Source organism: Mastigoproctus giganteus, chromosome 6, assembly GCF_048544385.1.
Source record: "Mastigoproctus giganteus isolate SK-2022 chromosome 6, ASM4854438v1, whole genome shotgun sequence".
Taxonomy (NCBI): domain Eukaryota; kingdom Metazoa; phylum Arthropoda; class Arachnida; order Uropygi; family Thelyphonidae; genus Mastigoproctus; species Mastigoproctus giganteus.
Window position 1 is genome coordinate 35,246,471 of NC_143580.1, and position 27,378 is coordinate 35,273,848.

Consider the following 27,378-nt stretch of genomic DNA (forward strand, 5'->3'; position numbering starts at 1 on the left):
ACCACAGTGGTGTTTTACTGACAAAAAATAATAAACTCACTCAAAATGCCTCCAATAGAGGAGAAAGCAGCAGTTTGTAGGCAGACATACACGAGACCTAAAATATACATCAAACCCAGTAAATCTTAGTGTTCTCTCGATATTTGAGGTTCCACCTTAGGTATCATCTACAGGGAAGCATGTATCGTAAGTGAACGACCTGGTGGCCCAGTGTCAAGAAATATCCACAATTCGTGTGGGGGGAAGAATTCCCCCAAATAATGAATTGTAATTCATTTTCTATTGAATGGAACTGGATTTAGAACATTAAGACAAGCCTGAAGACGTATCACTGTTTCTGCCTTTTCTTACGGACTGCTGCAGATTTTGCTTCAATGATGAAATTTGACTGGCATTTGGACTTGGCTCTTATTGGGACTAGTGCTGTTAAATTGTGACATTCTGTGCTAACACTGGCTGTATATACAATAATAAGTCCCTACTCATTTGGTTCTATTGATAGCGTAAATTTTCTGTCCACAGGTGTTAGGCTTGCTTCTTATCATGATGACGGGAATGTCTTTGGGGAGCCGTTTTAAATGCTAATCCTTTGACAGGATGGGTTATCTATATAAGATTTCTATGTCTTATGATTGGAAATGATTGTTTCCACTTCCTCCTCTTTACTTTGTTGTTCTTGTATCTTCAATTCATAGGTGGATCCCTCAACTTGATCCCCCCTTTTCTATTCTTTCCCTTCCAAATCCCCTTCCCCAAACTTCTCCTACTGTATTCCCTCTTTTCTTTTCCTATAAATTGGTACTCCTGGGACTTTGTCACGGAAGTGTCCAGCAAGAGGTAGTAGATCCTGACGAGATATTAGATGGTCTCTCCAGGGGCCGGTCACAGAACACAATCGCAGAACACTACATACACATGACGGGATATGGCACAAGCCTCAACACACGGTGTATAAAAGCGGCTAATGGGAGAACCCCGGGGTCCGCAACAACAATACTTGAAATAATGAATTGGAGCACACTGCAGTCTGTACGGAATCTCTTATTGTCAAAAGAGATATACGTCAGCCTAAACCTAAAACAGTTTCTCACACTAATTCACATCCCAGTCAAAAAATTACTAGTAATGGCAACATCCCACATGGATATTTCTACTAATGGTGATTATGGATATTTGTATGATTAATTACAGTGATTCTCCCCATACTGCGCCTCATATCGAATGTTTTCGTTCTCCTCAGTTCAGAAACACTGAACTAAGAATTTTTAAACACGCTACGTCAAAATTCAAGAATTGTTCTGTCTCAATTTAATTAGTGAATGTGGGAAAGACTTTCCTGGGCCTCTTCGTTTTAACTTTGCTCCGTATATTTCACTATCTGCTCACTTTTTTTCATTTCAAAATTGCATCGAATAACCCCGAACATTTTCTCTTCTCTGAATGAATTATGCAGAGTGCAAGGTTTGGTTAATAGTATATGTATTTGATTTGCAAGTCAGACATGAATTTGTGCATTTAAAAAAAAAAAAAGTCATGGTTTCAGACTAGTATAAAATAAAGTACAATAGAATATTCTCTACTTTTTACGAATTCTTTACATCTACTGTGGCCATGAGAACGTTGGTGTAATATAGAATGCGCAAATATCTGCCAATTTTGTTTTTATCTTGAATACTGTATGCAGGAACTTTTCTTGTGGTAGCTGTACAACTCTTTGAAATTATCTTCCTTATGGCTTACTGGGACGAACTAGGGCCTCGGGTAGCGTCTGTAACCACTAATACCATTCCGCGAAATCAAATCTGCGCGCCACTACAAAAAAAAAAAAAAAAAAGGTCGGTCCAACGTTAACTTTTGTTTAGTATACGTAACTACTTCATTGGGTACACCAACCCTTTTCATGAAAATAGTAGAGTAACAGCATCACATGCTAGTACCATGAGATATAAAGCAGGTGGACAGATATATGCATGCGTGCAACTCTGTGCAAGACAAAATATTTAAGTTACTACGAAGGTGACATGGTAGTCGGCGCCGGTATTTTGGAAACTGCAACCCTACTGGTGTTTTCACGTAGGACTGGTCTCAGATTTATCTAGATTGGTCCAATAACCAAATAACATCCAGCCATATGGGTATTTTGGAAACTGCAACCCTACTGGGGTTTTCTCGAAGAACTGGTCTCAGCCAACGGAGATCCTATGGAACGTTTAACTCTGTTGGCTTCTTGCAGCAACGAGCTGTTGACGCGAGGACTTGTGCAGGACAACAGAAAGACTACAGTCAATCAACCCAGTACAACAATGGTAACCAAAGAGACATTTTAGAACGTACAACTCGTCATAGATGGCGGTATCACAGCCGACGACCAAACCGCATTCCTCTCCTCTCAGTAAAAACTAGAAGGTACACTTACAGTGACACAAACACTGGTCTAGTGGAGGGTTGGAAAAATGTTGCCTGGTTTAACGAATCGCTGTCGCTGGCATTTCATGCTGATGGGAAAACATCAATATGGAAAAAACAGCATCTGTGAATCCATCTCAGGTGTAAATTGCAGGCTAATAAAGACGGTGTAATGGTGCTTGGAGCGTTTTCGTGGCGCACTTGGATCCCTTGGTACTAGTGGAATAACATTTGGATGCCACAGATTATCTGAAAATTGTTTCCACCCCATCATCGTTGGAGTGTATCCACTGAGAATGAGTTCTTTCAAAAGGATAATACACCGTCAAAAGGCCAGATTGAAGTTTTTATTTGTGTAGAAAATGCTGAAGATTTGGATACCAGACGCTTGCGATATGCCATGTTCATATCACGAATATCCTTAGCACCAAGGTTTTATCGCCACTTATTTCTTGAAAATAAAAAAAAAAAAAAAAAAAAAAAAAAAAAAACACAACACTTCTGAACCAGCATCAAGCATGTGTAAATTTACTTCACAAAATACACTGTTTCTGAAGAGGTGCGAGCATTCTTGGTACTCAGCGAGAATTGACCTTTTATACAAGCAAATGTTCATTGAGGATAGTTAGTACCAAACCCCCTCAGAAATATTATATTCTTTTCCAATCATAGGTTTTTTGTTGCCTCTAGCCTGCATAACTAGATCTTCGACTTTTGGCATATTTCTGGAATTTACTTTCGTTGGTCGTCCTTAGCGGAGTCATCGTCTTTGGATTCTTGATAACATTTTAAACTGCTTACACCAAAATTTCGTTTGGTATTCAGAAGGGTCTTCACCATATACAACTTTCATGCATAACTTGTTTAATTCCATTCTTTTGTGAAAAATATGATGGCTCCCACGCCCCAATTTCGTGATATTCATGTTTTCGTTTGGGTTTGTTACTCTGAACCTCTAGCCTCCGTAGCCGAGTGGTCAGGAGCGGGAGTGCAGTGGCACACGCTCTTTGAGTAGACCGGGGTTCAAGCTCCTGACTGCTAAATACGGTCGATCTGCCAACCCGCACTGGACCAGCGTGGCAGATTATGGTCCATTTCCTTCAAGCATGAATTGTTGAGGAGGCTTCCATCCTGCAGTGGGTTGATAATGGCTGCAATTTACTTTACTCTGAACCTCATCTGCTCTTACATACTCCAGTGTAATCAGCTGGATTTGCAGAAATAAGGCAGCCATGTATAACAGTATAATAAAACTACAGTTCATCAATAAATAACCTATTCTAACACCTTGTATATCACAATAAATAATATTAATAAATGCGCATCACGTTACAAACCCGTTACCAAGTTCTTGTTCATAACGCAATGCTCATTTATCAATATTTTTTATTTTTGCGCATACTGTGTAAAGAACAACTTAGTTATTGATGTATATCACCCACAAGGAAAATGTCTTGCATCATTTTCCACTACTAATACTGAAAACTTCTTCCCTAATAGTTTTTAGTAAATCTACTTTCGGTGGGGGGGGGGGTTCCAATTAGGCAATTAAAGTTGTTTTTAAAAAAATGAAATCAAGTGCCTAATTTTTTTTTTAATTTAGAGTATTTATTCCTTATTGCCTTATGCAAAAAGCCCTTGTAGGTAGTGCAGATGGTAGATTATCCATCCTTCCCATACTGGGCGGAAAAGATCTGATTGAGTCTCGTCAATGACGCAAAGAATTTTTATGGTCCTTTTTCACAACGTGGCTGAGTTAGTCGGTCTAAGGCGAGAGAAGTATAGCTTTTCTCCCGGAAACTCGGGTTTTTTGTCCAGCAAACAGAAAACATCGACCACAGAATGCATGCATTTACAGATGGTATACACGAAGCAATATAGCCGCATTTACAGATGGTATACACGGAGCAATATGGCCTTAGTCGATAATGCTCCTAAAACCTTACTACTACTACAACAACAGCACGATGTAAAAATTGACTACTAAGAACATTACATTAAATTCGGTGCTCAAACTTGTAATAGGAAATGATTACCTTAATATGCATTCTAAGACTCTCTCTCTCTCTCTCTCTCTCTCTCTCTCTCATATTTTTTGATATTTTTTGTAAATTAAACCTTTCTGGTTCAAGAACCAGAAAGGTTTAATTTACATACAACACAGACAAACTGGAACTTTAGCTATCTTCAAAATGTTTTGTAGAACTGAATGTCCAATCATATGCTCCAGTGAAATGGCTACAAATAAATATTCTGAATACAATGTGGTTCACTTTCGGAAAAAGGGTGGGAACTGCCTTACCCGAGATCACACATCACCATATCAATGTGCAGTGCAGTTATCTGATTAAAATATTTAAGACTTTTATCAAACAAATAAAAAATCATCATGACACTTTAATATTCATTTCTTATAATTACTGTTATATAACTACAGTATTACAGGAGCTTCGAACCAATGGAAACCATAGGGACTGGCTACTATGAGTAGCATTTCTGCCCTAATCAATATACGCTTCTAAAATTTTAATAGAGAAACTACGGCAAAAAAATTACCTTGGAACAAACTACCATTTACTGCTGAGTGAACAAAATTTGAGTGTAAAATGTGGGAAAAAAAAATAGGAATTAAAAGGATCCCTCACATGACTAACAAAACAAAACGATTACTACTGTTTTCTCACAGCAAAAGAAGTCCTTAAAAAATAAATGAATATTACATGAAATAAACATAGTGCCAGTTTATTATAATATATACTGACCTAAGAGCAAGCAGCACTGCCTTTACACTCTTAGAGCAGCCTTAAGACATGACTTCAACAGTAATGAAAATATTCCACAGGGATACTTCGTAGACTATGTAGTCTATCCCCATGTAAACTATAATTGCCTCAGAATGGATAGCAGCAGTAAATATCTGCTGCAAGCAGCTCATCCCACATCATCCCACTGAGGCTTAATTGAGATTGAGTGACTGAGCAGTCCAATAAGGTAAGATAATGTCACTCTTATGCCCATAGAACCATTTCTGAAATATTTACCTTCTGACACTGTGCATTATCCTTGAAAGTAACCATTACCAGATGGGAAAACTATGGGAATGAAGGGATGCAGCTGGGTTGGTAAGAGTGTTTGACACCTCTCAGAACAGATCAACTGATTCATGCTGCTGTGAGAACATGCCCTGATTCTGCATCATCTAGACAAACTTTTTCCATTTTTCATTAAACTAGACAAACTTTTTCCATGCCTCAAATATCCAGTTTCAGTGTTCCAGTGCCCCTTTAGCTGCTTGTTTTTAGCTGACAAGGAATCTGGTGAGGTCCCTTGGCTACTGCTATTGGCTAGATGTTTTCTGGTTATTTGGCTTTTTTCAGTATACGCTAGACACCAATGTGCATGAATACTTCAGCAAGGCAACAGTATCCATGATACTTGCATTGTTATGTCTAGCATCAATTATCATATGACACAGTTGCTTAAATCATACTGTTCACTCACTGAATTGCAACCACATCTGCATGCACATGTGCACACGCACACAATCCCTCTGTATTTGGCTATCTGCTTTGTATAGTCTGGCACATATTCAGGGAGCAGTGTATATTCTTTGGATGATGGCAGTGTACCTAATAACTTTTTTTTTTATGTAAACCCCAAACACGAGAGGTATTAGAACCTATAGCACTTAGTACCGTGCTTGGGTTGGAGGTTGAGAAGACGAAAGAAGATATTTGTTGACATTGGACTTGAACTTCTGTAGACTAATTTCCAGGAAATACGTATGAAGGAAGGTTGTTCCAGAAAACGGCAGTTGAATGAATAAACGAGGAAGATGAAAAGTTGGTTCTGTGAGTTTGAAGTTGGACAATAAATGGATGTTGGCTGGTGGCGGCACGTGTTCGGACTGTTTTGAAAGAGAGAGCAGGAATTATAGAAGCCAATTCAGAAGAACAGTGTCCATGGAAGTATCTGTAGAAGAGGCATGCAGCAGCAACTGTACGTCTATGAGACAGCGAGTGGAGAGACTCTGTTAGAGATGAATCATTAATTAACCTAACTGCACTCTTCTGAATGGAATCAAGAAGCCTGAGAGGTTTTGGTGGCACCACCCCAGATGTGGGAACAATAATCCATGGCAGTGCGGATTTGCTTGTTGTTTGTTTGTTAGTTATTTGGTTTTTAGGAGCATTAGCAACTAAGGCCATATTGCTCCAGAATACGCGGTGGTCATTCCCTGACCTTTCCGCATCCTCCGTATTTGGTGGTGATGGGCTCGAACCCCGGTCTAATCAAGAAGCGTGTGCTACGCACTGCTGCTCCTTCCCACCTGGCTACGGAGGCGCCAGGCGGATTTGCGATTTATACAGAGTGAACAGCTGTTTGGAAGAAAAGTAGCGCCGAGAGCGAAAGAGAAAACCAAGTTTTTTAGATGCAGAGGAAGCAATATTTGTAATGTGCTTGTGCCAAGAGAGATTAGAAGTCGGGGTAATCCCCAAAAGAGATATATCATTTTGCCTAGAAATCGGAGTGTCACTAAAGATAAGCATAGGAGCAGAAGAATCCTTTTTGCGAGATATAAGACAAGACTGAGTTTTAGAAGGGTTGAAATCAACCAAGTTGTTTTTGCCCCACTGGAGAATTACCTGAAGATCAGCATTTAAGGAATTGGTAGCAGATTTTCGAGAAGTTGAAGCTGATTGAGCAGGACAAGGTTTCTCAAAATGGAAAGTGGAATGCAATGTGCTATCATCGGCAAACCTATGGATAGGATTTCCAGTCAATGGAAGAAGGTCATTAATATACAAGAGGAAAAGAGTGGGGGAAAGAACTGAACCTTGGGGGACACCGGCATTAGTGGAGAAGTTAGAAGACAGAGAGCCATCTACCATCACCTTCAGTGAGCGATCAGAGAGAAAACTGGATAACCAATTACTCCCAATTACAGTTGGCAAACCATAAGATGGAAGCTTGTTTAGAAGACCTTTATGCCAAATACGATCAAAAGCCTTTGAGATGTCAAGAGCAACTACTTGTGTTTCACCGAACCTTTCCACTGAATTACTCCATAAATGGGTAACATAAGCCAGAACATCACCAGTGGATCGGCACTGACGGAATCCATACTGGCGATCGTTGATCAGACGGAAGGTTTCTAGATAGTTTAAGAGTTGGCGGTTAATTGATTTCTCCATTACTTTAGAGAGTAGAAGTAATTGCAATGGGACGATAATTGGATGGGAGGGATTTATCACCCTTTTTTAGGAACTGGCTGGATATGAGCAAATTTCCAAGCAGAAGGAAAAACACCTTTGGAATAAGAAAATGAAAAAAGGCGGCAAAGAATAGGAGTAAGTTCAGGAGCACAGGTTTTGAGAACAAGTGGAGAAATACCATCGGAACCTGGAGCTTTCTTAGTATCAAGATTCGTCAAAATCCTTCTTACATCCTTTTGACGGAAGACCACGGGAGGCATTGAATGGAGCGCGTGTTGAGAATGGTGGGAGGTGTTTTAACAAGATCATTAATATATGAGTTGGAAGAAAAATGGGATGCTAGCAGGTCAGCTTTATCCTTGGCTGAAGTGACAACAGAACCATCTGGTTTGGACAGAGGTGGGAGCAGAGATGGGCAAAAGTTGTGGCCAATAGCTTTGGCAAGGGACCAGAATGCTCGACTACCATTAGGGCAAGAAGCAAGTTTTTTTTCTCTTATTTTCTCTTAGACTGTTCAAACTCTAGTTTGGACTGATTAATAACTGCTTTACAATTGTTGCGAGCTTTGGTGTAGGCAGAAAATGAAACTGAAGAATTAGAAACAAACCAATTACGATATGCAACATTCTTCTCTTGAATAGCCTTAGCACATTTATTGGAAAACCAAGGTTTAGATAAAGGACGAGATTTTAAAGTGGAGTGTGGGATAAAGGATTCCATTACTGCAAGAATAATTTCACTGACACGATCTGAGCAAACGTTGACATCAGAAGTTTTGAAACAGTAATCAGACCAAGGAAAAGAAGAAAAGAAATCTCGCAGGTCATCCCATTTTGCATTCTTGTAATGCCAAACAACACGAGGTTGGGAATAGCCATGAGATAGAAGCTCCATTGGAGAAGAGACAATTACCAAGTTGTGATCTGAAGTGCCTAAAGGACCTCTCACTTCGACCGTATACGTAGGATTGTTTGGGAGAAAAAGATCAAGCGTGTTGGCTGTATGATTAGGATTGTCCGGTATTCTTGTAGGTAAATGAACAATCTGTGCAAGGTCATTGGTAATTGCAAAAGCCTCAGCATCTCGGCCAGCTGGGTCGGTGTGACTAGAAAACGGAAGCCAGCTGGAGTTGTGAACATTAAAATCACCAAGGAAAATTACCTCACTGTTAGGAAAGTTGGACTGAAGAAAGTCAAGTTGCAAAGAGAGAAAGTCAAAGAGCTCCAAGTGATTAGTGGAGTTGGGAGAACGGTAGAGACAACAGATGAATTTTACACAATGAGGTAGAGAGATTTTAAGCCAGAGAAGATCAAAGAGAGGAGATTCCAAATTGCCAAGTCTCTGACAGGGAATATCAGAACGGACATATGCACAAGTACCACCTTTGAGGCGAAAGGAATTATACAGAGAATAATTTGGACATCTGAGATGAGTAGTGGTTTAATCAACTAATAACTGAGATTCTGTTAGATAAAGTACATGGGGTTTGGCAGACTGCAAGTGGAAATGGACATCGTTAAGATTAAAATTGAGACCACGTATATTTGTGAAATGAATTAGAAAGTGCTTGGGAGATTTAGATCTTTTCGCAGATAAGCTTGCTCTATTAGTTTGACAATTCATGGTGTATTCAATAGTCACATTCTCTTATTAGTCACACTCCATTCCAAATTCTAATACTATTAAATATTTTTTGTTCTAATGGTATTATAATTAATCATTACAAATAATTCAAAAAAGCATAACCTTCACTGGGAGAAAAAAAAAAAACAACTCAATCATAATTAACCACTTCTAAAAGATAACAATCCAATTCTGACTCTTACTTTGTCAGACACTACCTCGGGAAGCAACTTATTTCACTGATCAACACTGGAATAAGTTGCTATTGAAGTGACTGGAAGTAACATTATGTGAAACTGATGTTATGTCTAGATACTTTTTGGAAGGTAGTGTATTATATACAATAAATACAATTTGTGTCACATATTGCACATAATGTAGATAGAAAAATAAATTCACACACACACAATTAATGGGGTAAAACGTTATTCCACTCATAACCTTAAAAATCTGCAAGAAATTATTGAAAATTGTCACTTTTTAAGGCCACCTTTATTTTCATCCTATTTTCACAATTGAACACAATTGTAAAAAATCCATTTTTTTAATTTAATATAATAAAAATGGATTTTTCACAGTTGTGCTCATAAATAATTAATGCTTTTAATAAACATTTTTAATTATTTTTTGAAAATAAAGCACCTCTGCAGCACTTTTGGACATGTTTTATCTTCTCTTATTTGGAAGTTTTGAATATTACTCCTTTATTTTCTTTGACTGAGCAAGCAAAATGTGAATCAAAAAACCCACTCACTCCAACAGTTGGTCAGCCAGACTCTTCCATGATGCAAAGCCAGAGAGCATAGCAACTGGTTGTACTGGCATAAAGAATGAATGTTTCAATAACTGAATGCAAGAGAGGCCACCACTAATTTTAAAATTCATGTTTTTTCAACACATGCATATAATTATCAAGAATAGGCGTAACTTGATCCTGCATTTTTCCTGTTTGTATGACAACTGGTTTCTGTAATTTAACAGTCAATTAAAATAAAAAACAAAACAAAACTTTTTTTGTAAAATGGTATTAGGAGTTTCAGCTGTGTAGACAAGTAGATGAAGTGACATTGCTTACACTTGTGAGGGGCTCTCAAAAGATTCTCCTCCCCTGCTGCACATGCTCAGATCAGATGTGCACACTTTGGTTGAGTAACCCCCAATCAGTAGTATGCTAAATTAAAATTTTATATATTGGTCAAAAGTTACAACATAAAATTATTTATTTATTTATATATATATTTTTTTTTTGTTAAAACATGCCTTTTTTTAATTTTAATAAAATAGTTTTATTCGTTGCAAATAAACACTAAAAAAGCATGCAAGACTACAAACTGCAGCCAGTCTTTCTCTAGCACAGCATTTCCCAAACTGGGGTCCACAGACCAGTTCCAGGGGGTCCATGAAACGGGTAGTAGAATATATATATAGGGGTCCGCAAACTTTTTTGATATTTGAAAGGGTCCATAGATCTCAGTAGTTTGGGAACTACTACTCTAGCACATACATTTTTCCATTAGGTCAGCAGAGAAGAGTTCCAAAGCATCACTGAGTTCATCTTTGGTTATTAGCTATATTTGTGCACTATAAGAGAGAGTTTTAGTGACATGTCACTTTTAGCTTCTCACTTATGAATACAATTACATTATGTAACAATTATTTACAGTATTGGTTATTATTAATACAAAATAATAATAATTTGAAATTTTCTATAAATAATAATCTAATTTGAAAATATTTTCAAATTATGTTATTTTGTTACATATTATTTTCAAATTATGTTTGAAAAATAACATTAAATCCACATTTCCACTGTGATTAATATAATAAGCAAATAATAACAATTTATGATTTATAAATTTAGAGAAAAATCAGTAAAAATTACAAAAAAATGGAATTTATTTTTTAAATGTTAACAATAACATATTGAGTCAGAAGTGCCATGAATCAACAGTTCATTATAGTCAGCCACCACTGCTGAACATTAGCAGAGGCATATGATGCAAGAAAGCAAGCTTATGCAGCATCATCCAAAAAAAAAAAAAAAAAAAAAAAACACACCTCCCATTTCACCCCTCCATTCGTTCCAAATGCCTGTCCAGCTCAGCCTTAAATTTATTTAGGCTATCAACTTCCACAACAAAAGATGGAAGTCTGTTCCACCAACCGACCACCAGCTGGTTAAAGGCAAATTTCCACACATCTGTTCTACAACTGTCTTTCCAATCATTGCCCCCTCAGGTTCTTAATCTGAGCAAGAGGAAGAATCTCATCAGGATTCAGCTTGCTCAACCCATTCAAGGCCTTATACATCTCAATCAGATCACCTCACAATTATATAGCTATTAATAGAACTAACACCTTAACATCAGGAGAGAACAACCTATTGCTCTCTCTCTCTCTCTCTCTCTCTCTCTCTCTCTCTCTCTCTCTCTCTCTCTCTCTCTCTCTCTCTCTCTCTCTCCAGCTACAATATAACCATGCCCTTGTAAAGTTTACTATCAATACCCTTTGCAGACCACATTAAAAGACAATGTAGACGACACAAGTAGGTCTACATTTCAGTACTTAATTATCAGCTAAAAAAAAAAGTTAAGTAATGCATGCAGTACATTAAATTTCAAGTATGTACAATTTTTATTCCTTAAATTAAATTTTTCTTTTTTGAGATTAATGGAAGTGAGAGGTAAATAACTATCTTGTTAATAATTAACTAATAATAAAGAAGTAACTGTTTTAAATTCAGTACACAACTCATAATTTACAATCTCTCAAGTTTTTGTAATACCTTACTTATTTTCTCCTGTATTTTTAATAAAAATTAAAACAGCACATATTTCACAGATGATTTGTTAATTCAATAAAATAAAGAAACAGAACCATTCCTCAGATTGTAGTATACAGTCAATTTTTGTGATGCACTTTACTGACATTTTAATGTTTGAAAAATAACATTAAATCCACATTTCTGCTGTGATTAATATAATAAGCAAATAATAACAATTTATGATTTATAAATTTAGAGAACTAATAAAGAAATTAGTTTTTCTTAAAAAGCAACAACTTTCATATGTGTATACACACACACACACACACACACACCCACATATATATATATAGTCAGATTTCTGTTTACTGAATTTTAATGAAATTTGGAATGTTAAATCATATGTTTCTAAAAGAGCCAAATATAAAATTTCATCAAAATCTGCACATTGGGAACAGTTGTCAGATGCATAAGAACAGATGAATGTGATAAAAATTAAGTAATATGCACCTAAAAAGAGCCATAATGCAGTCTTACTTTTTAACATACTTGTATTTTACTCATACATGTATACTAGTTTATTGCACTTTTCATGCTTAACAAAAGGTGTTTGTTATGTTCATCACACAGCAATATTCAATTGTTTTTTTAATTTTATTTCAAAACTTACTTCAAGGTGTGACAGAGAAAGAAAAAAGATTAAGTTTCTCTTTTCACTTGAGGATAGGCATAGAGTGCAACATCATTGTTGATGCATCAACATGTAGTGCCCAATTAGCAAAAAAAAAAAAACTTTTAAAGTCAAGAATAAAATAAATTTAGTCTTCCCTAAATGCTGATTTAAGGAAATAAAGACCACCTAAATATTAAAGTACTGAAGCATAAAACATGATGGTAGAAATTAGTATGTCGCCTTTGCCAACTTAAAGCTATCAACAAGCTTAAATAATAATTCTTTTTTCTTTTATTTATGAAAATGCCAAACACAAAAAGGTATTAGAACTTATAGCACTTGGTCCATTATTGCATTGAGGCTGAGAAGACACTTGTAGACATTAGATTCAAATTTCTGTAGATTTTTGTGGAAATATATGTGAAGGAAGGTTGTTAGTAGGAGTATAAAATTGTTTGTTATTTGGTTTTTAGGAACATTAGCAACTAAGGCCATATTGCTCCAGGGATATGCAGTGGTCATACCCTGACCCTTCCGCACCCTTTGTATTTGGTGGTCATGGGCTCGAACCCCGGTCTAATCAAGAAGCGTGTGCTACGCACTGCTGCTCCTGCCCACCTGGCTACGGAGACACCAGAGAAGTAGAAGAAATGAATGAGAAAGAAAAATTTGATGTTTTGTTTGTTTGTTATTTGGTTTTTAGGAGCATTAGCAACTAAGGCCATATTGCTCCGGGATATGCGGTGGTCATTCCCTGACATTTCCGCATTCTCCGTATTTGGTGGTGACGGGCTCTAACTCCGGTATAATCAAGAAGTGTGTGCTACATACTGCTGCTCCTTCCCACCTGGCTACAGAGGCACCAGAAAAATTTGATTCTGTGAGTTTTGGAGCTGGACAGTGAATGGATGCTGACTGCTTGAGGCACATATTTGGAATGGTTCTGAAGAGAGTGAAGAATTACAGATGCCAATTCAAAAGAGGAGGGCCAAATGAAGTAGCTACAGAAAAGCACCCAACAGAAACTGAATTCTGAGACAGAGAGAGGGGGAGACTTTGTAAGAGATGGGTCATTAATTAATCTAGCTGCCTCCTTTTGAATGGAGTCTCTACAAGCTTCAGAGAGATGTTGGGTGTACTACTCCCAGATGTGGGAACAATATTCTAAAGTAGGGTGGATTGGAGATTTGTACAGAGTAAGCAGTTATTTGGAAGAAAAGTAATGATGAGAGCAAAAAAGAAGTGTTTTTGATGCAGAGAAAGCAATATTTGTGGTGTGCTAATTCCAAGAGAAATTAGAAGTTAGGTTAATCCCTAATAGAGATATGTGATCTTGTCTAGAAATCTGTGTTGTCAAAGATAAGCATAAGAGCAGAAGAATAATGTTTGTGAGATATAAGACAGGCCAGAGTTTTAGAAGAATTACAGTTAAGTTTTCTTCACCCCATTGGAGAATTACCCAAGATCAACATTTAAGAAATTAGTGTATATTTGAGAAGGTAAACTGTTTATGCAGAGAAATGTTTCTCAAACTGGAATGTAGTGTACTCATCAGCAAAACTATAGATAGGATTTCTAGTCAGTTGAAGGTTATTAATGTATAAGGGCAAAAGACAGAAAAAAAACTGAAGTTTGGAGAACACTAGCATTAGTCAAATAGTCAGAAAACAGTTCCATCTATCATTGCTTGCAGTGAATGGTCAGAGATAAAACTGGATACCCAATTACAAAAAAAACAGTTGGTAGGCTGGGAACTTGTTTAGAAGACCTTTATGCAAAACACGATTAAAAGCCTTATAAATGTTAAGGGCAACTGCTTAAGATTCACCAAATGCTTCCAATAAATTTGTCCAAAGAGGAACATAAACTAAACTAATATATCACCAGTGGATTAACACTGAAGGAATCCATATTGGTTATCACTGATCAGACAGAAGGTTGAAATAGTTTAAGAGATGGTGGTTGATGGATTTCTCCATTGCTTTGGAAAGGGTAGCGGTTCAATGGGATGATAACTGGAAGAGAGGGATTTGTCACCCTTTTTAGGAACTGGCTGGATATGAACAAATATCGAAACAGAAAGAAAAACACCAGTGGAATAAGAAAATGTAAGAAGGCAACACTAAACAGCAGCATAGGTATGAGAACAACTGGAGCAACACAGTCTGAACACAGCAGTGCGCAGCACACGCTTCTTGATTAGACCGGGGTTCGAGCCCGTCACCACCAAATATGGACGATGCGGAAAGGTCAAGGAATGACCACCGCATATCCCCGAGCAATATGGCCTTAGTTGCTAATGCTCCTAAAAACCAACAAAACAAACAAACAGTCTGAACAGTCTTGGCATCAAGACTGTTCAAAATATTTCTAACATCCTTCTGTCAGAAGGCCACATGAAGCACTGAGTAGAGTATACTGGGTATGACAAGTGGCAGTTTGACAAGATCATTGATAAGAGTTGGAAGAAAAATAGGATGCTATTAAGTTAGCTTTATCTTTAGCTAAGGAAGCAACAGAACTATCAGGTTGTAACAGAGATGGGACCATTGATGGATAGAAGTTGCAACCAATAGCTTTGGGAGAGAGACCAGAATGATCAACTACCATTTGGACAAGAGGTTTTCTACTCTTAGCCTATTCAAAATTGAGTTTGCACTGATTAATAACTGTTTTACAATTTTTGCAACTTTTAAATGAAGCTGGGGATCTGTATGCAAATCAATTATGGTCTGATATAAGGATACATCCTTATATCAAACAATCATAGCACATTTATTGGAAAACCAAAGTTTCCGAGTAGAACACAGAATAAAGGCTTTCATCCCTACAAGAATAACTGCACTGACAACCTGAGCAAACATTGAGACCAGAAGAGTTAAAACAATTAATCCAACCAAGGAAAGGAAGAACAAAAAATTAAGCATATCCCATTTAGCATTACTGTAATGCCAAACAACACAAGGCTGAGAATGACCATGAGAGAGAGAGAGAGAGAGAAACCATCACCAAGTTGTGATCTGAAGTGACCAGAGACCACTAACACTGATATCATTAATTCCAAATGCCTTGTCATCTTGACCAAATGGACCTGTGTTAATAGAAAAGAGAAGCCATGGAGAACAGAATATTAAAATCAGCAAGAAAAAAATCCACACCTTTAGGAGATTAGACTAAAGAAAGCAGAATTTCAAAGAAAAGAAAGTCAAACAGATCAGAGTGATCAGTGAAGTTGGGAGAAAAATAGAGGTAACAGATTCATTTAACAGAATGGAGAAGAGCAATTTTAAGTCAGAGGAGATTCCAAATTAGGAAATATGACAAGGAATACTAGAGCAAACTTATGATTCACCTTTGATGTGAAAGGAATCAGAACAGAGGAACATCTCAATACTAAAATATTTTAACTTGCTAACATAGAAATTTGTTTTGTTTTAGTTATTTTACTTCAACAATGCTCAATCGTTTAAAAAACATCGTTAAATTTGGAGTGTTAGTTCTCCCCTCTCCGATTGGCAATTAGCAAGCTGTGTAGTCCACATTTGAAGTTTCTTGTCATATGGGTACCCTTTGCTACTCTCACCAAAATCTGTCTTTGGATCATTTACAGAATCTCAAATCTTTTTTATATGCAGCCCTCATGCTAGCATTTACAATGGAATTATAAAATTTCTTATCTCTATAAGAAATTGTTAAATAAATTATCAATAGGACACCACAGATTCCTCCTTGCTGCTTGTCTGTACTGCACAGAGAACTTCATTTTGAGAATTTCAAGAGAACTTCATAACCTCTAAATTCTTTCTTACTCTATTTTTAATTTAATTTGCAAATAGGCTGCTTTATCAGCTCATGGAACTCTTTCTGCCAATGATAAACACAAGAACTTTGCCAGTGGAGACAACTATCACACTGTATAAACCAATGATAAGTTGCATCTTGAATACTGCATACAGACTTAGAAAACTCATTTTAGGAAGTGCAGAAAAAGGGAAAGATTAGCTGAGGGCACAAAATGATATTCTTACAACACAAAACTGGGCCTCTATAATATAAATTACAGCGCCTATAAACTAGGCATCTGCATAGTAAACTGTATATAATGCTTTAAAAGGTTTAAGTAAACTACATGCTGATTTATTCCTTCTCAAAAAACACAAAAGGGTAAATGGAAATTTTAAAAACAGAATAGATATTTAGACTTCTGGATTTTGAACAGGCTAAGGGTAGAAAACCCTTACCTTGTCCAAATGATAGTCAAACATTCTCTTCTCTTGCCACAAATTTAATGGTCACAACTTTTGCCCATCTCTATTCCCACCTCAACTAAAGATAAAGTTGACTTGCTAGCAACCTACTTTCTGTATTATCTTGGTAAACCACCCTGTACCATTCCCAGTACATTTCATTCAATTCAATGCCTCCTGTGGTCTTCCATCAAAAGGATGGCAGAAGAATTGTGAACAGTCCTGATAAAGAAAGAACCAGGTCTTTGATGGTATTTCTCCACTTGTTCTCAAAACGTGTGCACCTGAGCTTACTTCTCTTCTGTATTGCCTTTTTACGCTTTCTTATTCCAAAGGTGTTTTCCCTTCTGCTTGGAAATTTGCTCATATCCAGCTAGTTCCTTAAAAGGGTGTCAAATCCCTCCCATCCAATTATCGTCCCATTACACTTACTTCTACTCTTTCTAAACTAATGGGGAAATCCATCAACCACCAACTCCTAAATGATCTAGAAACCTTCCATCTGATCACTGATTGCTAGTATGGATTCAGTCAGCATAGGTTCACTGGTGATATAATGACTTATGTTACCAATCTATGGACAAAATTCAATAGAAAAATGCAGTGAAACTCGAGCAGTTTCCCTTGATAGTTAAAAGGTTTTTGATTGTGTTTTGCATAAAAAGTCTTCTAAATAAGCTTCCATCTTATAGTTTGCCAACTGTTTTTTTGTAATTGGGTATCCAGTTTTCTCTCTGACATCTCACTGCAGATAATAATAGATAGCTACCTGTCTTCTAACTTCACTAATGCTGTTCTTGACAGTTCAAACTATTTGTTCAGTTCTTTCTTCCACTCTTTTCCTCTTGTATATTAATAACCTTCTTCCATTGACTGGAAATCCTATCCATAGTTTCACTGATGACAGTACATTGCATTCCACCTTCCAGTTTGAGAAACTCTGCCCTGTACAAATGGCTTCAACTTCTCGAATATTCACTACCAATTCATTAAATGCTGATAATTAAATGCTTCAGGTAATTCTGCAATGGGGCAAAGATAACTTAGTTAATATCAATCCTTCTAAAACTCAGTCATGTTGTACATCTCACAAAAAAGGATTCTTCTGCTCTTATGGTTATTTTCGATGACACTCCGATTTCTAAACAAGATCATATATCTATATTGAGGATTACCCCCGACTTCTAATTTCTCTTGGCATAAGCACATCACAATTACTGCTTCCTCTGCATCTAAAAAACTGGGTTTTCTCTTTTGCTCTCAGCATTCCTTTTCTTCCAAAGAGCTAATCACTCTGCACAAATCTCATCTGGGGCAGTGTCCCCAAAAAGCCTTAGGCTTCTAGATTCCAAACAATAACAGTTAGATTAATTAATGACCCATTTCTAACAAAGTCTCTCCATTCTCTGTCTCGCAGACATTGTCTTTCTACTGCATGCCTGTTTTATACTTACATGGGAACTGTCCTTCTGAATTTGCTTCTAGAACTCTCTCTCTCTTCCCCCCCCCCAACTAGTCTGAACGTGTGCCGCAACCAGTCAGCATCCTTTTACTATCTGACTTAAAACTCTCTAAACCCTTTTCTTATTTATTCATTCAGCTTCTGTTTTCTAGAGTAACTTCCCTTTATACATATTTCCTTAAAATTACAACGTATGGAAATTCAAGTCTAACATCAGCAAGTATCTTCTTTTATCTTCTCACCCTTCATCTCACACATGGTACTAAGCATTATAGGTTCTAATGCTTTGTGGTTAGGGTTTTCATTAAAAAAAAAAAAGAAAAAATTATAATTTAAAAACAACAAATTTAGAATAAATGTGCATAAACTCGCATGCAGCCAGAATAAATTATTGTTTGAATAAACACACACCTAGTGTTTCAGAAGATGGTAGGTTGAACGAATTTAAAGAGGGTTTGGACAATTCATTAGACAGAATAGGCAAATATAGTAGGTTAAAAAAAAATTTTTTTTTTTTTTTTTTTTTTGGCTTATATCATAAAAACTTTGTTGCCTTGCATTATTTTCTTAATAGTAATACTAATTTATTTCCTCCAAGCTATTGGGATTTATTATCCAAGTGTAAATTCTTGCATTTTGCAATGTTAAAACATGGTTGCCAGTTATCCCAAAAGCTTATCCAAATCATCCTAAAGGACCACTGCCCGGCATTGATTGCCAACCACTATTCAAATCTTCACATTCAAAGTTTGACAGCACACCATATCATTTAAGAATATCAGAAACAGGTACAGTCCAAGCACTGTTTCCAGAAGAACCCCACTTCTAAACCAAGCCATTTCTGAAGAGTAACCATTAATTAGAACCATAGTCTTCTGCCATTCCATAATCCCTCTAAGGATCTTAGCAGAAACCCCAATAAGATCCAACTTATGACAATCTCTTGTGCAGGACCAGTCAAAATGCTTTGCTAATATCCAAATTAACAATGTCATTTTTATTATTTACTGATAGAGTATTTTTATATCAAATAAATGAATTACACTGTCATAGTAGTTTCTTAAGCAGTAAAATAAGATAAAGATATGCTCTTTACCAACCCATCCTGGCTTTCCATCAGAAAATCATTTGTATATAAATGAGTCATTACTGCATTCTTTATCAATGATCATGGTCAGATTTACAGCCTGTAATTATAAGGTGCACTCCTGGAACCACCTTCATGGATTAGAATATGGCGATTCTCTAATCCAAGAGGGCTTCATTAGAAACCCCAAACCTAATTAAGTCCTCATAACTGATCTAAATGGCATGATACATTCCCTCGCTGCTTTCCTTAAAATAAATGAATATATACTGGAAACATTCCTACAGTTACCCAAGCCTACTTGTGAATTTGAAAATGCAACCATTTATTGCCAAACGTTTTATTATTAAAGTAAGTTCTTCAGCCCTTGCAGCTTGTCACCTACATGCTAATCACACAATCCCCACTTATTTGAATAGCCCCAGCATATGCAATCTACCTCAAAGCCCTTGTTTGCTTTCAGGCTCAATTGTTTTTAGTAAATATTCCTCTAATTTCCACAGTACTCAGTTCTTACAGTAAAGTGACTCATCTGTAAAGGTTGATGAAGCAGAATCATTGAATTCATTAGTTAAGTTATAGAGGACTTTCCTGGATCTTTTTTTTTTTTTTTTTATATGAAAACCCCAAACACGAAAAGGTATCAAAACCTATAGTACTTAGTACTAGAGCAAAGTACTTAGTACTTTGCTCTAGAGACTAAACATGGGTTTCACCACTTCAAGCCTCCAATAAGCAAAGTGGTGGTATTTCACTGGTTGATGAAAGTCATCTACCACCTGAGATCTATTATATATAAGAGATAAATCTGACAAAAGAATTTTTTTTTTTTTTGTCGTCACCTTTTTCCCATTATTATATGAGGTCAGTGTTTTTACTGTTTTGGCATGAAATGAAATTTTTATGGCTGGATACTCTTCCTGATGCCAACCTTCACCCTTTATCCAGGCTGGGGATATGCGGTGGTCACTCCCTGACCATCCGCATCCTCCGTATTTGGTGGTCACGGGTTTGAACCCCGGTCTAATCAGGAAGCATGTGGTACGCACTGCTGCTCCTGCCCACCTGGCTATGGGGGCACCAAATCTGACAAAAGAATAAATCAGATAAATCTGATTGTCTCTTTTGTCTTTACATCTTCATAACACTCCTCTGACTTTCTTTGCTCCTCTGGTCAGCAATTTCATTGCTCTGTAAAAGTCACACGCCATATTATTTTTCTATTAAAGTAGACAGTTCCTTATTTGTCCACCTTGGTATTCTTCATGTGCTGTATTTCCTTAAAGGTATTTATACATTTGTATAATAGTATACATACAATTAGCTTTAAAGTTAATCCATAATTCATCCTTACCCCGTTGTCTTCCCAGTTGATAGAGGCCATGTAGCATTTTAGAACACTATCAACCTTTCTTGAAATTAAAACTCCCAACCCTTACCTATAACAATCAAGATCTCACCTTAGCACAGCAGTAATTTCCTGCTAAGGGATTTCTATACTGTCAACCCCGTGATATTATCAGGATCCCAGGTGTGGATAAGGTACATAACATTCTTTCCCCTAGTATTTCCCTTAACATGCTACTATAGTTAACAATCATCTAACTAATTTAAAAACATCTTCCCCTGATGAGTTCCCCATCCCAGTTGCTCCAATAAGAGGCAGATTCACAGTGAAGCACTTTCACCCATTCCATCCTCAAATAGAAACTCTTAAATCTGTTACATATCCCACCCAACTCTCATTTTTCCTTTGATTCCTACTATCTCACAGACTATGCCAGCATGTGCTAATTCCAATCTAGGGATGCACTTGTGCACAGTAAAATATTACCAAACAACCATTTAACAAGTAACACAGTCCTCCTGTCCTTTCTCTTCTTTATAAATACCTTGTAATAGTGATGCTCATTGCACCTATTTTTTTTAGTAAAACCCAAGTTTCCATTAGTCCTATTTTATGTCAGGATTACTTGGTCTAACTAGACATTCATATCATTCAAACCATGTTCAACTACCCTGATACATTTCTGAAAGTAATTTAAGCTTACAATGTAGTCAAGTGTCCAAGTGCAAGAGTAAGAAGTACAGTAAACCCCCGCTATTCGCGGTATCTATATTCGCGGTTTCTGATTTAATATAAAATGAAACCTAAAAAAATGTGAATTTCAAAGCTGTGAACATTTTCCGCCATAAAAAAACATAGGCGTGGCTAAAATTATCTTTCCCGGTCAAAACAGCGCTCAGTAGGTGGGGGGAGAGGGGGACAAAATCGCGAGCGTGGATGTTTCTCGCTAATCCTTGTTCAGTATGCGTTATGTGCTTGTCATGGAAGGTTTCGCCGTTTGCTTTTAATTTATATGCTTATAAATTGAATAAATTTATAAATTGATATGCTTACAAAAGTGAAAAATCTACCATTTTGCAGTGTGTTAGTGAAAACAGACTTTTTCGAGTGTGTTAACGGAAGAAAGTGACTTTATTGTGGACAAGTTCTTTCTAACCCGTACAAAAATATGGCTACGAATAACAAGGGAAATGTGAAAAGATCAAAGAAGGTGAAGCATTAGCGAATAAAATTGAGTTATTAGACAAAATTCCTAATGGTGAAAGCGTCTCCTCAGCGGCAAAACATTATAAAATCAATGAGTCAACTGTACGATCAATCAAGAAATCGGAAGAAAAAATCTGCCGTAGTGTCCGTGAAAACGCGCTAATTGCTTCAAAAATTTGCTCTGTAACTCGTGATGTTAAATTTAAAAAATTGGAAAAAGCTTGAAATCTGTGGATAGAAGACCGAACTCAAAATAAAATTCCGTTAAATTCACTCATCATTCGTGAAAAGGCAAAACTCCTTTATCAACACTTTAGCAAAACTGGTGATAACACTGGCGGGATAAGTTTTAGCTAGCAAAGGCACTGGTTTGAAAGATTTGTTTGAAATATATTATTGTTTCTTATTTTCATTTCGATGCCATATGCTTGCATTTCACTATGTACTGTCTATGTACATAGTCATATTATGAAGGTACATATAATACATACGTAGACAAAATTTTAGACTAGTTTTTCTTATATATTTCATACTTTGGAACGGAACCCCTTTATTACTATGGGAGCCATAACTCAGTATTCGCATTTTCGGTATTCGCTGCATTTCTCAGGAACATAACCCCCGCGAATAGCGGGGGTTTACTGTACAGGGTTGTTAAAATTAAAGTATCCCTATGTAGAGGGCTCTGGAGAGAGTTATAAAGCTCGTACTGAAGAGAAATTTGGACAAAAGATACAATAAAGAATGCGCTCGCCATTTATTGAGGGGGGAAAAAAGTTACAAAATTTGTCACTATATGGCGCTGTGGCAATACAAATCACTTGAACAGCGCTACAATTGTTCAATGTGTCCTCCATTTCGGTCAACAACAGTTTCCAATCGAAGAACAGCATTTTCTACAGCAGAACGTAACATGTCAACTAGCCATGTCAATAGCCAGCACATGACATCTAATGCTGTCCATCTCTGCCAGAGTTTGACATCCTTCCCAATACACCTGGTTCTTCAAAAAACCCCAAAACTAGAAGTCACATGGGGTGAGGTCGAGTGATCGGGGTGGCCAAGATGTCTGATGACCCATTTGTAAATTGTTGCCTTAGCAATCTTTGGACCCAACAATGGATGTGGGGTGGCACACCATCTTGCATGAATATGGTATACTGAAGGCACCCATGTTGTTGCAGCTCTGGTATTGTGAAATTTGCCAAAATTTCATAATATCACTGTCCAGTGATGGAACAGGTGCAGGGTCCAGTTGGTGTTACCTGTTCAAAAAAAAAAAAAAAAAAAAATATGGCCCAATCATGAATGTGGCCGTAAATCCACACCACACTGTCACTTTTGGAGAATGCAACGGGACCTCTTGGATAACTTGAGGGGTTTTCTGTTGCCCAAATGCGACAGTTAAGTGCACATTCACTTGTCCATTTAAGCAGAAGTGGGCTTCATCACTCCAAAGGATGTTCCATGGCCAAGTGATATCTACTATAATTCGCGCCAGAACTGAAGCGCATATGTGAAACAAATATCTGCATCACCATGCCTTAGCTACTGTAGCATGTGCATCTTGTAAGGATAGTACCGTAACACCTGACACATTACTAGCCTTACAGTGGAATACGGCATGTCCACTTTGTGAGAAACAGCTGGCACACTTACACTACCACATGGAGATTGACTTGATAAATCCACATCTTCAACACGAGGAGCCACTCGTTTTCAACCTCTACCTGGTTGAACACCAAGATGTCCTGTCGCTTCAAATTTTGCAATCATTTTGCAGACAGCACACAATCATAGGTCCACGTGGGCCTTATGTGCTTCTGACACCGGAATTCTCGGATAGCCGCAGCTGTATTGTTGCTGTTCTGATAGTACAGCTTCACTAATAGCACCTTTTTCTGCAACATTGTTGGCATTGCTGCTGTAGTGCAAGCAAACATCTAATGAATGATTTTGAAGAGACTGCTTTGCTTTTATACAGTACAGTAGAGATGAGTAGTGGCACTGTGGCAATAACTTACGATTATGCAAATAATGTAAGTTTTTTGCATAATCGTAACTAAGATAGTTATGTGCCATACAGTGACAGCGCCATACAATGACAAATTTTGAAACTAATTTTTTTTTCCAATAAATGGCGAGGGCATTCTTTATTGTACCTGTTGTCCAAATTTCTCTTCAATACGAGCCTTAGAACTTGCTCCAGAGCCCTCTACATAGGGATACTTTAATTTTAATAACCCTATATATGTGTATGAGTGGACTGTTGCTCAAGGCCTGCGCGACTGCTGACTATGGTTAACAATTGTATTCATTATCATAATGATTAACTGTGTGAACTGTGACCTAGTGGTTGTGCTGGAATATAAACAGAACCTTTTTTATTTTAATTAGTTTCCCATTTATTTAAAACAACTACCACACTGAGCCAGAAATGAACAAATGTTCATGCAGGGCCAGTCCTACAATTCATGGGGACTCAGGCACAAGTATTAAGGTTGGAGAAAAAAAAAAAAATGGAAAGGAATCTCCTTGCCTGGATTCCGCAAGACCCTCCCTTTTGTTGGGATTTGTGACCCCCTGAAGTCAGGGTGTGTTGAACCCACTGCATCTTCCACATTTCTGGAATTTTCAGTGGAGAATTCAAAGAAAACATTTCAAAATAGCTATTAGAAGTTTCAGCTGTGTGGATAAAGTAGATGACGTGCAAATTGCTGAAATGCTGCCAGGCTTAAATCGACCCTGCACACCTAACTGGCTAAGCAGAACTTATTATGCTAAAAAATTAGGTTACAGAAATTCCAACATTGTGCATTCATGTACACTCTTATTATTATTAGCCATATGGTACAAGGAAGCCTGAGTCTTATGCTGTACCAGCCGAAAAAAAAAATTTCTGAATTACCCTGAGAGAGTGTGTCAGAAGTAGAAGGGAATCAACCAAGAAAAAGAAGAAATGATGATATCCAGCTTAGGACCCTGGGTGTGTCAAGCCCATACTCACCAGATGCGAGCCCCTGGATTATACTCAAACACAACCATAATTAATAATTTGATAATGTTTCTAGATTTCTTATGAAATCCTGTCATCGGCTCTGAACAAAGAAAAAACAAAGAAAATTAACTTAATAGAACTCAATTCCTTTATACTCATCTGGTCATTTTCATACATAATTATTTTTGATTCTTTATTATTTCTTCTTCTGATGAAAAGATTTTACAAGTAATCTAAAAATGTTGCCAAATTATTAAGTAAGATTTTGTACTATGTATATATTAAGCGCAATAGCATCATTAATAAGCAGCCATTTCTGAATAAACAGAATATTTATAAGGCGGCATCGTTTTAAGTTATATCTCATATTGTGAATACCTTCACAATGAGTTGCCATGATATTGCACTACTTTGAATAAGTAACGCTTCACCTAAGGAAAAGATTACAATTCTTCACCTCCTCAGGTGAAGAATTGTAAATTAATGGAATTGTTGAGGCTGACAGCTTGGGAAATTTCAGAATTCAGCTGGATCAGCATCTACATAAGGGATTTTTTTTTTTTTTTTTGCTGGTGCAGCAAAATCACAGAGCTTCTTTGCACCAAAAAAAAAAAGTATCAGAATACCAACATTTTAAGCATGAATTAAAAGTGCTTTACACTTTAACTGTGAAAATGCATTCTATAAATGCACTTAACTCTGTTAAGTGGGCATGGTGCTCTCATACCCTTCCCTTCTGACACCTATTTTTGTATAACAGATTCACAAATTTAATGCTATATCACTTTGGTGTGTTTGCAACAAATGGGCTGTTGTTCATCTGCATAACTGCATGTCCTAACATTTAACTGTTTCAGTGCCTGAACTACCTTACTTCTATGGCATTTTAATTATTCTTACAGGATAACTAAAAAGTCTTTTTTTTTTTTTTTTTACACTAAAGAATACACCTTATGTACTTAAACCAGGAACTTTCAAGCTGATGGATAAGTCAACCATCAAACTAACTGTGGCGGCTGCATTCTTCCCCCCCCCCCCCATTCATCTTTCAGATATTTTTGATTGGGGGTACAGAAAGTCAAATGTACACATGCCAAAAAATCTAATTTTTATAATTTTTTTTATTTTTTGCAAATTAAGTTTAACTGAAATTTCATTACATAACAAAGAGATTTTATAGCAACCTCACTTTTTCTCTCTCTCTTTTTTTTTTTTTTTTTTAACTCATGAGTATTGGTGTTATAAACAGAACTGTTCGATGCCGTACCTGACTTTAAGTAACCGGTCATATTTAACCGGAAGAGCGCGGTGCATTTGGGGGGGGGGGAGAAGCTACGCTATGATAGTCCAATAAAAAGTAATACATGTATGCCTGAAATACAAGGTGGGCATAAGTGGTGCTCTCGTACCCTCCCCTTCTGACACCTACTTTTGTATTACAAATTTAAAATGCTATATCACTTTGGTGTGTTCTCAGCAAACGGGCTGTTGTTCATAATGATAACTTCACTATACAACCACCGAACTTGGCTGAAATGCAAATAGATAACAATCGTTCTTCGCCTGTCCAAAAGTACCATTTTTTTTAAGATAAAGTTGCGAAGAAGGTAACAAATTATTAATTAACCGGTGTGCCCACCGCTTAAGATACCTACACATAACAACCGACTTCAAATAACTCATAGGACGCTATTAATACATGCATTTTTCGCGCGCATTTCACTCTTTACTCTAAAACTACACAAGCTTTTTTTTTTTAATCTCATTTATCTTAAAACAGAATATAGTGAATCACACTTCCTTCGTGCAGTATAAATGATAGCACACACATCGACCCAGATTGAGCGGCTGCACTGCCCTGAAGAAGCCGTCATCTATCAAACGCACAGCGCTACCTACAAATATACGGAAGGGATTCGTAAAAACATGCAACTTACGCCATTCTTTATGGCTTTCGAGGTAGATATCCTTCTGTGGAATGCTTTGGAAGGTTCCGTTTCTCCATCACTTTCTGATGATTCCTCCGTAGCTGGATCTGAGCCACACTTCTCGGGAAAACTTCCCGTACCCCCAACGCCTGCCGCCATCTTCCATGCCTACAATCACTCTGAACGTTAGGGAGCGACAATCGCGTCGTCTGCTCTTCAGCAAACACGGAAGTCATTAAAACCTCTTTTTCCTTTTGTTCTTTTTTCATCTCCAAAATTCACATACACATTTCTCGTTTCACCTAAGCGCCATCTATCGATCAAAAAATTATTGCTGCTAGTTATTCAGTAGTTTAGGTCTCGTATTGTTTCATGCACAATATACAATACAGTATGGAACAGCAGAAATATGTACACTGT

At 37.0% G+C, this 27,378-nt stretch overlaps 1 protein-coding gene across 1 annotated transcript in view; it reads right to left on the minus strand.

Moving 5' to 3' along the window:
• LOC150084152 (diacylglycerol kinase delta) overlaps positions 1-27,118 on the minus strand; it is a 511,886-nt gene extending 484,768 nt beyond the window's left edge. The window contains exon 1 of the mRNA XM_090375907.1: positions 26,968-27,118. Coding sequence (XP_090232033.1) covers positions 26,968-27,117 — 150 coding nt within the window. The 5' untranslated portion in view covers position 27,118. The remainder of the gene's footprint in view (positions 1-26,967) is intronic.
• Positions 27,119-27,378: the final 260 nt, after the last annotated feature.